Here is a 13,721-nt window from a genome sequence, read left to right as displayed (position 1 = left end):
TCTGTATCACGGAGGCGCTCCGCACTGCTAAAGCTAACTCTCTCTCCTCTGCTCTCATCTTTCTAGACCTATCGGCCGCCTTCGATACTGTGAACCATCAGATCCTCCTCTCCACCCTCTCCGAGTTGGGCATCTCCGGCGCGGCCCACGCTTGGATTGCGTCCTACCTGACAGGTCGCTCCTACCAGGTGGCGAGAATCTGTCTCCTCACCACGCGCTCTCACCACTGGCGTCCCCCAGGGCTCTGTTCTAGGCCCTCTCCTATTCTCGCTATACACCAAGTCACTTGGCTCTGTCATAACCTCACATGGTCTCTCCTATCATTGCTATGCAGACGACACACAATTAATCTTCTCCTTTCCCCCTTCTGATGACCAGGTGGCGAATCGCATCTCTGCATGTCTGGCAGACATATCAGTGTGGATGACGGATCACCACCTCAAGCTGAACCTCGGCAAGACGGAGCTGGTCTTCCTCCCGGGGAAGGACTGCCCGTTCCATGATCTCGCCATCACGGTTGACAACTCCATTGTGTCCTCCTCCCAGAGCGCTAAGAACCTTGGCGTGATCCTGGACAACACCCTGTCGTTCTCAACTAACATCAAGGCGGTGGCCCGTTCCTGTAGGTTCATGCTCTACAACATCCGCAGAGTACGACCCTGCCTCACACAGGAAGCGGCGCAGGTCCTAATCCAGGCACTTGTCATCTCCCGTCTGGATTACTGCAACTCGCTGTTGGCTGGGCTCCTGCCTGTGCCATTAAACCCCTGCAACTCATCCAGAACGCCGCAGCCCGTCTGGTGTTCAACCTTCCCAAGTTCTCTCACGTCACCCCGCTCCTCCGCTCTCTCCACTGGCTTCCAGTTGAAGCTCGCATCCGCTACAAGACCATGGTGCTTGCCTACGGAGCTGTGAGGGGAACGGCACCTCAGTACCTCCAGGCTCTGATCAGGCCCTACACCCAAACAAGGGCACTGCGTTCATCCACCTCTGGCCTGCTCGCCTCCCTACCACTGAGGAAGTACAGTTCCCGCGCAGCCCAGTCAAAACTGTTCGCTGCTCTGGCCCCCCAATGGTGGAACAAACTCCCTCACGACGCCAGGACAGCGGAGTCAATCACCACCTTCCGGAGACACCTGAAACCCCACCTCTTTAAGGAATACCTAGGATAGGATAAAGTAATCCTCCCCCCTTAAAATATTTAGATGCACTATTGTAAAGTGGCTGTTCCACTGGATGTCTTAAGGTGAACGCACCAATTTGTAAGTCGCTCTGGATAAGAGTGTCTGCTAAATGACTTAAATGTAAATGTAAATGGATATATGGTGTGTTGGGGGGGCTGTCTATATCTGGGGATGATGTTTTGGATATATGGTGTGTTGGGGGGGCTGTCTGTATATCTGGGGATGATGTTTTGGATATATGGTGTGTTGGGGGGGCTCTCTGTATATCTGGGGATGATGTTTTGGATATATGGTGTGTTGGGGGGGCTCTCTGTATATCTGGGGATGATGTTTTGGATATATGGTTGTTGTGGTGACGGTGGTGTGTTGTTCTGGGTATAGTGATGTTGGTTTGTATCACGTGGTAGATGAAAGGTGAGTATGGTACATGTACAGGATATATTTTGGTGTTTTATTTTTAAGGGGGGGGGCGTTTAAATGAAATGCGAAAGTTTCAGAAAAAAAATACAGTCTCTCTCTCTCACTCTCTTTTCTCTCTTTCTCTCTCTTTTTATAGTGCTCTCTCATTATTCTCTCTCTCTTTTCTCTTTCTCTCTCTCCTCTCTCTCCTCCCCTCTCTATCTCTTTTCTCTCTTCCTCTCTCTCTTTATAGTGCTCTCTCTCTCTAATTATTCTCTCTTTTCTCATTCTCTCTCTCCTCTCTCTCTTTTCTCTCTTCCTCTCTCTTTATAGTGCTCTCTAATTATTCTCTCTATCTTTTCTCTTTCTCTCTCTCCTCTCTCTCCTCCCCTCTCTCTCTCTTTTCTCTCTTCCTCTCTCTCTTTATAGTGCTCTCCCTCTCTAATTTCCTCTCTCTAGTTCTCTATCTCATTGTCTGTCTCTAGGTATGTTGTCCTTCCATTCTTTCTCTACTGAGGTGGTGTAATTGATGTCTAACCATCTTTTCTCTGTGACAATTAGGGACCCCCTGGTCTCCCAGGTCTGAAGGGTGACCCCGGCACCAAGGGTGAAAAGGTGAGACCGCCTCAATTTCCCGTCCCAAAGCACTTATTGATTTGATTTCTCCGATCCGAGAAGGGGTTGGGAGTTTAACCTGTAGTGGGTTGGAGACGATGGACATGAGTGTGGCTGGGATTGGACCTCCACTCATCTGAACCCTTTAACCAGCTTCTCTAGAAAGGTCAAACTAAATATTTCGGTAGAGCAATACATTTAAATTCCAATTATTCGACACAACTTGTGTTTGAAACTAAAAGTCACTCCAATTACGCAGTAAACTAAAAGTGACATTTGGAGAAATCTGGAAGCCAGTTGGAATTTAATAGGACCGTACCACATTGCCAGCTCCATTTGATGCAGAGCGTTAGATCTGCGTTAAAGTCAGTAATGAAGAGCAGGACACTGCTGTTATGGCCAGCCACACATGTTGAGAGCAGGATTGGAAGGGATTGGTTTAGAAGGACACAAGCTCTTCATTTTCATTTGTGTGGCCATTTTCCATGTTTCAGATTAATGGGACTGAAGAGGACACTCATATTTTCCAGACATTGTTGTTGTGGATATTGTCCTCAGTTGCATTTAGAGAAATTCTGGGCAACTAGACGGGAAAAAAATAGTAATTTCTGTAAAAATGATTTCAGATGTGTAGAATGAGTGTTCCGATTTTGTATTTTGCTTGATGGAATGGTAACAGCTATAGCAGGGTTGTACTGGTGCCAGGGATGGTATTGTCTTCAACGTGTTTTTTACTGTAAGTGTTTGTCAATGGTCCCAGTCCTTACTACTCTTGTTTGTTTGTGTCCTACAGGGTCATCCAGGTCTGATCGGTCTGATTGGACCCTCTGGCGAGCAGGGAGAGAAGGGAGACAGAGGCCTGCCTGGACCCCAGGGTTCTCACGGAGGCAAGGGCGACGGTGTAAGTGATTAATGACCTCATCACCTTGCCATTCGTCAATCAGGAAATAAAATGCCATTGGTCTGTCTCTATGTTAGGCTTGAAAAACAGAAGAATGCAGTTCTCCATCTATATGTCTCTATGTTAGTGTTGAAAAAAAGAAGAATGAGGGTCTCCATCTATGTCTCTTTGTTAGGCATGAGAAACAGAATAATGGGGGTCTCCATCTATATGTCTCTATGTTAGGCATGAGAAACCGAATAAGGAGGTCTCCATCTATATGTCTCTATGTTAGGTATGAGAAACAGAAGAATGGGCGTCTCCATCTATATGTCTCTATGTTATGCTTGAGAAACAGAAGAATGGGGGTCTCCATCTATATGTCTCTATGTTAGGCATGATAAACAGAATAATGGGGGAGCCCCATCTATATGTCTCTATGTTAGGCTTGAGAAACAGAATAATGGGGGAGCCCCATCTATATGTCTCTGTTAGGCTTGAGAAACAGAATAATGGGAGAGCCCCATCTATATGTCTCTATGTTAGGCATGAGAAACTGAATAATGGGGAGCCCCATCTCTATGTCTCTATGTTAGGCTTGAGAAACAGAATAATGGGGGTCTCCATCTATATGTCTCTATGTTAGGCATGAGAAACAGAATAATGGGGGAGCCGCATCTATATGTCTCTATGTTAGGCTTGAGAAACAGAATAATGGGGGAGCCCCATCTATATGTCTCTATGTTAGGCATGAGAAACAGAATAATGGGGGAGCCCCATCTATATGTCTCTATGTTAGGCATGAGAAACAGAATAATGGGGGAGCCCCATCTATATGTCTCTATGTTAGGCTTGAGAAACAGAATAATGGGGGAGCCCCATCTATATGTCTCTATGTTAGGCTTGAGAAACAGAATAATGGGGGAGCCCCATCTATATGTCTCTATGTTAGGCTTGAGAAACAGAATAATGGGGGTCTCCATCTATATGTCTCTATGTTAGGCTTGAGAAACAGAATAATGGGGGTCTCCATCTATATGTCTCTATGTTAGGCTTGAGAAACAGAATAATGGGGGAGCCCCATCTATATGTCTCTATGTTAGGCTTGAGAAACAGAATAATGGGGGTCTCCATCTATCTAGCTGTATTACTCACGAAAATACCAACAACTTTTCAGGGCTCATGAAAACGTTGCAAAAGGTTGCTAATGTTTCCCTTGGAATCTACCACTCGTTATCTCACTGTAGTCCGCTGTCATCCCACTGTCGTCTTACTGATGTCTGGTCTCTTCTCCCCAGGGTATCAGTGGAGCTTCAGGTCCTCTCGGTCCCCCTGGTCCTCCTGGCCTGCCTGTAAGACTGTCCCCCGTTTTCTCTGTTTTATTTAGAGTATAGTCTCATAGTTAACATGTCCATGTGATGATACAACATAGTCATCTCCTCTTTACTGATCACGCCATCTTCGTTGTCTCTTCCAGGGCCCTGGAGGTCCTAAAGGAGCTAAGGGTTCATCGGTAAGTTCTGTTCAACAACTATTTTTATCAACTGAGAGTACTGTGACAGTCATTTTATAGGAGTGTTTGTGAAATCCAGAATTAACAACATGCTCTAAATCTCCATGCTCTTTTCAGGGTCCTGCTGGTCAGAAGGGAGACACCGGTACGATCGGTTCACCTGGTCCTCCTGTGAGTATTACTTTTCCATTCATTTTGGTGTCCGAGAACAGGCCACTTCTGTGTCTTTAGCTGGAATGAATGAAGTTATTTTTTAGAAAACGCTGTGACACTATGGGATATTTTCTTTCTTCCTCTATAGGGTCCCTCTGGTGAGGTGATCCAGCCACTGCCCATCCAGTCGCCCAAGAAGAACCGCAGACACGCAGACATGCAGGCGGACGCGGCGGGTACCATGATGGACTACGGAGAGGGCATGGAGGACATCTTTGGTTCGCTCAACAACCTCAAACAGGACATGGAGAGGATGAAGTACCCAATGGGCACACAGAACAACCCAGCCAGGACCTGCAAAGACCTGCAGCTCGCCCACCCAGAGTTCACCAACGGTGAGTCACAGAGAGGGGGAATCATGGGTAATATGCTAATGCTATGGCTGTGATTTCTGGCCATTTTGTTTATCTAGACAAGGAAGCCGTTAACTGTGAATGCTGTTTGCTCATTTTGTAGCGATGCCATTGGAGTTTATATGGTATATTTGCAGGTAGTGTATTGCAGTGGTGAATTTGAATAGCACTGAGAACAAGACCTCATTGTGGTTATACCTAACATTATCAGATCTCAGTGAGGTTATACCTAACATTAACAGACCTCAGTGAGGTTATACTTAACATTAACAGACCTCATTGAGGTTATACCTAACATTAACCTGTTGCGACGAGCAATCCCGTATCCAGGATCTTAAGTATAGCCTCAAGCTCATTAGCATAATGCAACGTTAACTATTCATGAAAATCGCAAATGAAATGAAATAAATATATTGGCTCTCAAGCTTAGCCTTTTGTTTAACAACACTGTCATCTCAGATTTTCAAAATATGCTTTTCAACCATAGCAAAACAAGCATTTGTGTAAGAGTATTGATAGCTAGCATAGCATTAAGCCTAGCATTCAACAGGCAACATTTTCACAAAAACAAGAAAAGCATTCAAATAAAATCATTTACCTTTTTATTTATTTTATTTTTATTTCACCTTTATTTAACCAGGTAGGCAAGTTGAGAACAAGTTCTCATTTACAATTGCGACCTGGCCAAGATAAAGCAAAGCAGTTCGACAGATACAACGACACAGAGTTACACGTGGAGTAAAACAAACATACACTCAATAATACAGTATAAACAAGTCTATATACGATGTGAGCAAATGAGGTGAGAAGGGAGGTAAAGGAAAAAAAGGCCATGGTGGCAAAGTAAATACAATATAGCAAGTAAAACACTGGAATGGTAGTTTTGCAATGGAAGAATGTGCAAAGTAGAAATAAAAATAATGGGGTGCAAAGGAGCAAAATTAATTAATTAATTAAAAACAGTTGGGAAAGAGGTAGTTGTTTGGGCTAAATTATAGGTGGGCTATGTACAGGCGCAGTAATCTGTGAGCTGCTCTGACAGTTGGTGCTTAAAGCTAGTGAGGGAGATAAGTGTTTCCAGTTTCAGAAATTTTTGTAGTTCGTTCCAGTCATTGGCAGCAGAGAACTGGAAGGAGAGGCGGCCAAAGAAAGAATTGTGACTAGAGAGATATACCTGCTGGAGCGTGTGCTACAGGTGGGAGATGCTATGGTGACCAGCGAGCTGAGATAAGGGGGGACTTTACCTAGCAGGGTCTTGTAGATGACATGGAGCCAGTGGGTTTGGCGACGAGTATGAAGGTATGGTGAGATTCGAAATGGTCGGTAATCTGTTTGTTGACTTGGCTTTCGAAGACCTTAGAAAGGCATGGTATGATAGATATAGGTCTGTAGCAGTTTGGGTCAAGAGTGTCCCCCCCTTTGAAGAGGGGGATGACCGCAGCTGCTTTCCAATCTTTGGGAATCTCAGACGACACACCTCATTGAGGTTACACCTAACATTAACCTGTTGCGACGAGCCATCCCGGATCCGGGATCGTGAATACAGCCTCAAGCGCATTACCATAACGCAACGTTAACTATTCATGAAAATCGCAAATGAAATTAAATCAATATGCTAGCTCTCAAGCTTACATTTTTGTTAACAACACTGTCATCTCAGATTTCCAAAATATGCTTCTCAACCATTGCAAAACAAGCATTTGTGTAACACTATTGATAGCTAGTGTAGCATTTAGCGTTAGCATTCAGCAGGCAACATTTTCTCAAACAGAAAAACATTCAAATAAAATCATTTACCTTTGAAGAACAGATGTTTTCAATGAGGAGACTCTCAGTTAGATAGCAAATGTTCAGTTTTTACAAAAATATTATTTGTTTAGGACAAATCGCTCCATTTTCTGCGTCACGTTTAGCTACGAAAGAAACCTGTATCCAGGATTGTGTAAATCTATCCGCAAGCTCATTAGCATAACGCAACGTTAACTATTCATGAAAATCGCAAATGAAATGAAATAAATCTATTTGCTCTCAAGCTTAGACTTTTGTTAACAACACTGTCATCTCAGATTTTCAAAAATATGCTTCTCAACCATTGCAAAACAAGCATTTGTGTAACACTATTGATAGCCTAGCATAGTATTATGCCTGACATTCAGCAAGCAACATTTTCACAAAAACCAGAAAAACATTCAAATAAAATAATTTACCTTTGAAGAACTTTGAAGAACTTCAGATGTTTTCAATGAGGAGACTCTCAGTTAGATAGCAAATGTTCCGTTTTTACAAAAATATTATTTGTGTTGACAAATCGCTCCGTTTTCTTCATCACGTTTGGGTAAGAACAAAAAAATAAATAAAATAAATAAATAAATATTAAGTCATTAAAACGCGAACTTTTTTCCAAATTAACTCCATAATATCGACAGAAACATGGCAAAAGATGTTTAGAATCAATCCTCAAGGTGTTTTTCACATATCTATCGATGATAAATCCTTCGTGGCAGGTGACTTTCTCTTCTGAAGAAATGGAACGCACATGGACCTAGAGATTACGCAATAATTTCGACACAGGACACCGGGCGGACCCCTGGTAAATGTATCCTCTTATGGTCAATCTTCCAATGATATGCCTACAAATACGTCACAATGCTGCAGACATCTTGGACGAACGGCAGAGAGCATAAGCTCGTTCACGGCACATTCACAGCCATATAAGGAGACGATAGAAAAACAGAGCTTCAAAAATTCTGCTCATTTCCTGTTTGAGTTTCCTCTTGGTTTCGCCTGTGGCATGAGTTTCGTGGCACTCACAGATAATATCTTTGCAGTTTTGAAAACGTCAGAGTGTTTTCTTTCCAAAGCTGCCAATTATATGCATAGTCGAGCATCTTTTCGTGACAAAATATTGCGCTTAAAATGGGCACGTCTTTTTATCCAAGAATGACATAGCGCCCCCATAGGTTGAAGAGGTTAACGGACCTCATTGAGGTTACACCTAACATTAACAGACCTCAGTGAGGTTATACCTAACATTAACAGACCTCATTGAGGTTATACCTAACATTAACAGACCTCATTGAGGTTACACCTAACATTAACAGACCTCAGTGTGGTTATACTTAACATTAACAGACCTTCAGTGAGGAACTTTTGAGGTTTGTTTTTGCCAAAAATGATACAGAGTAATGTCAGGTCATTCTTTGACCTTTTTTAAGGTTTATTTTTCATTTATTTTTTAAAACTTTTATTTACTCAGGGGAACCCATTGAGACCAAGGTCTCATTTACTCCCCGCGGCAGCGTAGCTTAGTGGTTAGAGCGTTGGACTAGTAACCGGAAGTTCAAGTTCAAACCCGTGAGCTGACAAGGTACAAATCTGTCATTCTGCCCCTGAACAGGCAGTTAACCCACTGACCCAGGCTGTCATTGAAAATAAGAATTTGTTCTTAACTGACTTGCCTAGTTAAATAAAAGTAAAATTAAAAATGAATAATTTAGATGTATCATAGTTAGACAGAAAGTCAGACAATTTTCTAAAAGCAATTGAGAGGATGACGACAAACTCCCACTGACGTTAGTTGGGCATTATTACCCAAGGCCCAGATTTATGACTAGACATTCACAGAGGTGGTAATTCATACAGTAACATTCACATTTTTCTTCATGAATATGGTGACACCCTCACCTCTGTCAGATCTGCAGTATTACACATTATATTCATTCAGAGACACACCAGTGTCTGCCACAGATTTGTCTCAGTAATGATCTAAATGTCCGTGTTAGTTTGAGAAGTCAGAATTACAATAAAATAATTACAATAAAAACTCATTCAGAACGCCGCAGCCCGTCTGGTGTTCAACCTTCCCAAGTTCTCTCACGTCACCCCGCTCCTCCGCTCTCTCCACTGGCTTCCAGTTGAAGCTCGCATCCGCTACAAGACCATGGTGCTTGCCTACGGAGCTGTGAGGGGAACGGCACCTCAGTACCTCCAGGCTCTGATCAGGCCCTACACCCAAACAAGGGCACTGCGTTCACCCACCTCTGGCCTGCTCGCCTCCCTACCACTGAGGAAGTACAGTTCCCGCGCAGCCCAGTCAAAACTGTTCGCTGCTCTGGCCCCCCAATGGTGGAACAAACTCCCTCACAACGCCAGGACAGCGGAGTCAATCACCACCTTCCGGAGACACCTGAAACCCCACCTCTTTCAGGAATACCTAGGATAGGATAAAGTAATCCTTCTCACCCCCCCTTAAAAGATTTAGATGCACTATTGTAAAGTGGCTGTTCCACTGGATGTCTTAAGGTGAACGCACCAATTTGTAAGTCGCTCTGGATAAGAGCGTCTGCTAAATGACTTAAATGTAAATGTAAATGTAATAAAATCCATTTTCGTAATCAAACTTCTGACATTTTACATGAATCAGTCCAAGGCCACAGCTGTGGGATTTCAGATCAGACGGCGTCTCTAACACAAACATGCTATGATGAGTAGGTAACCCTCTATATGAAATAGCCATGGGGTTGTCTTGAAATGGTACGGTATACTGTAAATACAAGATAACTTACAACTGTACCATTTGGTCTATGGCTGGAACGAGGACGTGGATTAATACAAGACGCAAGGAGGGTTACCTGTTTCGGCCAAGGACTGATATCATATCACTTAGTACCTTTTTAAATGTTTACACTGAATGTTAGAAGATCTGTTGTTGCTAAACATATGAACATATTATTTTTATATCTGTCAGGTGTCATAGAACAATTAAACGATTTAGTGACATTTTGTAGTTTTTAGTTTTCAGTTGTCGGTGGAACCTTAGAACTAGAGAGAACTACAGATTCGGGTATTTTATTGTGTCATTGGGTTTTGTTCCACAGGCGAGTACTGGATAGATCCTAACCAGGGATGTTCAGGGGACTCGTTCTCTGTCCACTGTAACTTCACGGCTGGAGGAGAGACCTGCATCTTCCCAGATAAGAAGTTCAGTGGAGTGAGTGGCATTTCATTTCCTCCAAGAGGACGACACACACACACACACACACACACACACACACACACACACACACACACACACACACACACACACACACACACACACACACACACAGACACCTGCTCATGCTGTGAAGTTAAGCATAGAGTCAAGCCAAAGTCTTGTTCAATTCTAGATAATGTTCTGATAGGATCATTCATACATGTACACATTACCTCAATTACCTCAACCAACCGGTGCCCCCACACATTGACTCTGTACCAGTACCCCCTGTATATAGCCTCCACATTGACTCTGTACCGGTACCCCCCTGTATATAGCCTCCACATTGACTCTGTACTGCTACCCCCTGTATATAGCCTCCACATTGACTCTGTACCCCCTGTATATAGTATTGACTCCCCTGTACCCCTGTATATAGCCTCCACATTGACTCTGTACCGGTACCCCTGTATATAGCCTCCACATTGACTCTGTACTGGTACCCCTGTATATAGCCTCCACGTTGACTCTCTACCGGTACCCCCTGTATATAGCCTCCACATTGACATTGACTCTGTACCCCCTGTATATAGCCTCCACATTGACTCTGTACCGGTACCCCCTGTATATAGCCTCCACATTGACTCTGTACCGGTACCCCCTGTATATAGCCTCCACATTGACTCTGTACCGGTACCCCCTGTATATACCCTCGCTACTGTTATTTTACTGCTGCTCTTTAATTATTTGTGACCTAAAAAAACAAATGCTCATCCATTTTTTACTTAACACGTTTTTCTTCTTAACTTCTTAAAGCATTGTAGGTTAAGGGCTTGTAAGTAAGCATTTCACTGTACGGTCTGTTGTATTCGGTGCATGTGACAAATACAGTTTGATTTAATTCGTATGCTAGTGAGGGTTATGGGACTGCGAGATTCATGTTTGGGGATGTTTGATGGGTTCACCGCTTGGTCATTTACATTTAAACCTAACTTGTTTTGGTGATAGCCTTGTGAATTTGACATTTACATTTAAACCTAACTTGTTTTGGTGATAGCCTTGTGAATTTGACATTTACATTTAAACCTAACTTGTTTTGGTGATAGCCTTGTGAATATGACATTTACGTTCATACTGTATCTCTGTGAAATGTAATGTAAAGTCATGAAGAAAAATAGATGCATTGAACTAAAGGGTTGGAAGTGACATTGGTAATTGTCAAGACAATCAATATAGACAAACTGTCTGAGCAGAAAAAAACTGATATACAATTTTTTTTATTGAAATACTATACATACTGTTGTGATATTACTATATGTTAAGATCTGAGGGAAGGGGGATCTAGCTGTATATTACACAACTTTTGATGGATCAAAACTAAACCTAATTCCAGGAACCAAGTATCGAAGCATTTCATTTGTTTGGCTCCGTAGGTCAGAATATCGTCATGGCCCAAAGAACTTCCAGGGTCGTGGTTCAGTGAATTTGAGCACGGTGAAATAGTAAGTACTTCCTTCAACTCCACGTTTTCATCCTCCACTGTTCTCTTCTCAAAAGAAATGTCTCCTCTTCACAATACTAAACTAAAATGATTTCTCAGGCTCCCACTTGGCCATCTCTCTGCCTTATGTCTGTCAGTACAGAGGCTCTTCAGAAGTAGCATTTGAGATAGAAGACATAGAAGACAGAGAGAGAGAGAGAGAGAAAATTGTCTCTGGAAGTGACCCCCACTTTTCTAGCCACCAAGGAATCCAGACCTCTCATATAAGACCTCACACCCCCCCCCCCCCTCACCCCCCAGACCCTTCTCATTCATATGTCATACAGTCTGGGATTGACAAAGGATGAGGAGGAAAATATGATTTTCTATTGCTTTGAGACTCAGTTTGGCCCATTGCCTGAGAGAGAGATTGTATAACTGATACTGACAGCATGTTTTTTGAAGAAGAGTATCAGGGGGAACCTTTGATTCAGCAAACAAATGAAAATAAGGGTGCTCAACAACAATGACAAAAAAAAAAAAAAAAACTTCCAAAAGGACTAATTCGAGCCAGAAGTGGAGGAGGAAGGAGTCAGCTTGACTTCCTGTACAATGGAGTAAAGTGAGTTAAAATAAAAATAAAAATATTTTTTATTTTTTTAGTGCTCCAACTCCTTTCTGCCTTGAATGAGTATTTTTGGAGAAAAAAATTCTGTTAGCCTTTCTCATGTTGCATAAGAACTCTTGGGATAAAATACTTCTAAGCAGTATATTATGTCCAATCCCATGTTTAATTTCTGACCTCTGACCTCTCTCTCTCTATTTTCTGTTTTCTCTCACACCCTCCTCCAATGAACAGTTTTCATACGTTGACGCAGCCGGTAACACAATAAGTGAAGTTCAGATGACCTTCCTGAAACTACTGACTGCCTCTGCCAGGCAGAACTTCACCTATAGCTGCCACCAGTCTGTGGTGTGGCACGACGAGACCACCGACAGCTACGACAAGGCGCTGCGATTCCTGGGATCCAACGATGAGGAGATGTCCTACGACAGCAACCCTTATGTCAGGGCCCTCATAGACGGATGCGCGGTAAGGGCTGCCCATCGATACTGCCTGTCTGTAATAGTGATACTTCAAGTACATTTGGGAAAGTATCGCAACTATGTAAAATGTCCCCATTGGTTGTTTTGTTGGACTTGTTTTATATCTCCAATGAGGTTGTGTCCGATGGCTGAAAGCACAATGTTTAATAGTGTTTTTCCCCCCGTTCTCTCTTTCCAGTCGAGGAAGGGCTACGGAAAGACTGTGATGGAGATTAATACTCCCAAGATCGATCAGGTTCCCATCATTGATGTCATGTTGAATGACTTTGGAGATGCCAGCCAGAAGTTTGGATTTGAAGTGGGTCCAGTCTGCTTCCTTGGCTAACAACCAGCCCCCCCAACCCAGACCAGCAACCAAACTTACCTGTTTCCATACCACCTAACCCCAGTACCCAGCCCCCTCACCTGTTTCCATACCACCTAACCTGGGTACCCAGCCCCCTCACCTGTTTCCATACCACCTAACCTGGGTACCCAGCCCCCTCACCTGTTTCCATATCACCTAACCTGGGTACCCAGCCCCCTCACCTGTTTCCATATCACCTAACCTAACCCCAGTACCCTAAGTTACCCAGCCCCTCACCTGTTTCAATACCAGCCCCCTTAGTCCCAAGTACCCAGCCCCCCACCTGTTTCCATACCACCTAACCCCAGTACCCAGCCCCTCACCTGTTTTCATTCCACCTAACCCCAGTACCCAGCCCCCCTCACCTGTTTCCATACCACCTAACCCCAGTACCCAGCCCCCTCACCTGTTTCCATACCACCTAACCCCAGTACCCAGCCCCCTCACCTGTTTCCATACCACCTAACCCCAGTACCCAGCCCCCTCACCTGTTTCCATACCACCTAACCCCAGAACCCAGCCCCTAACCTGTTTCTATACCACCTAACCTGGGTACCCAGCCCCTCACCTGTTTCCAAACCACCTAACCTGGGTACCCAGCCCGCTCACCTGTTTCCATATCACCTAACCTGGGTACCCAGCCCCTCACCTGTTTC

The 13,721-nt window shown here is 43.7% G+C and overlaps 1 protein-coding gene across 1 annotated transcript in view; it reads left to right on the top strand.

The window, feature by feature from the left end:
- Positions 1–13,252, top strand: part of LOC115131014 (collagen alpha-1(XI) chain-like) — a 256,495-nt gene extending 243,243 nt beyond the window's left edge. Inside the window, exons 55-64 of the mRNA XM_065019254.1 lie at positions 2,145–2,198; positions 2,992–3,099; positions 4,377–4,430; positions 4,556–4,591; positions 4,709–4,762; positions 4,893–5,139; positions 10,035–10,147; positions 11,566–11,634; positions 12,472–12,705; positions 12,898–13,252. Of these exons, the coding sequence (XP_064875326.1) occupies positions 2,145–2,198; positions 2,992–3,099; positions 4,377–4,430; positions 4,556–4,591; positions 4,709–4,762; positions 4,893–5,139; positions 10,035–10,147; positions 11,566–11,634; positions 12,472–12,705; positions 12,898–13,044 (1,116 nt within the window). The 3' untranslated portion in view covers positions 13,045–13,252. The remainder of the gene's footprint in view (positions 1–2,144; positions 2,199–2,991; positions 3,100–4,376; positions 4,431–4,555; positions 4,592–4,708; positions 4,763–4,892; positions 5,140–10,034; positions 10,148–11,565; positions 11,635–12,471; positions 12,706–12,897) is intronic.
- Positions 13,253–13,721: the final 469 nt, after the last annotated feature.

This window comes from Oncorhynchus nerka, linkage group LG6 (assembly GCF_034236695.1).
Source record: "Oncorhynchus nerka isolate Pitt River linkage group LG6, Oner_Uvic_2.0, whole genome shotgun sequence".
Lineage (NCBI taxonomy): Eukaryota > Metazoa > Chordata > Actinopteri > Salmoniformes > Salmonidae > Oncorhynchus > Oncorhynchus nerka.
Note: the sequence above shows the minus strand (reverse complement) of the source record. Positions and strands in the feature narration are given on the sequence as shown.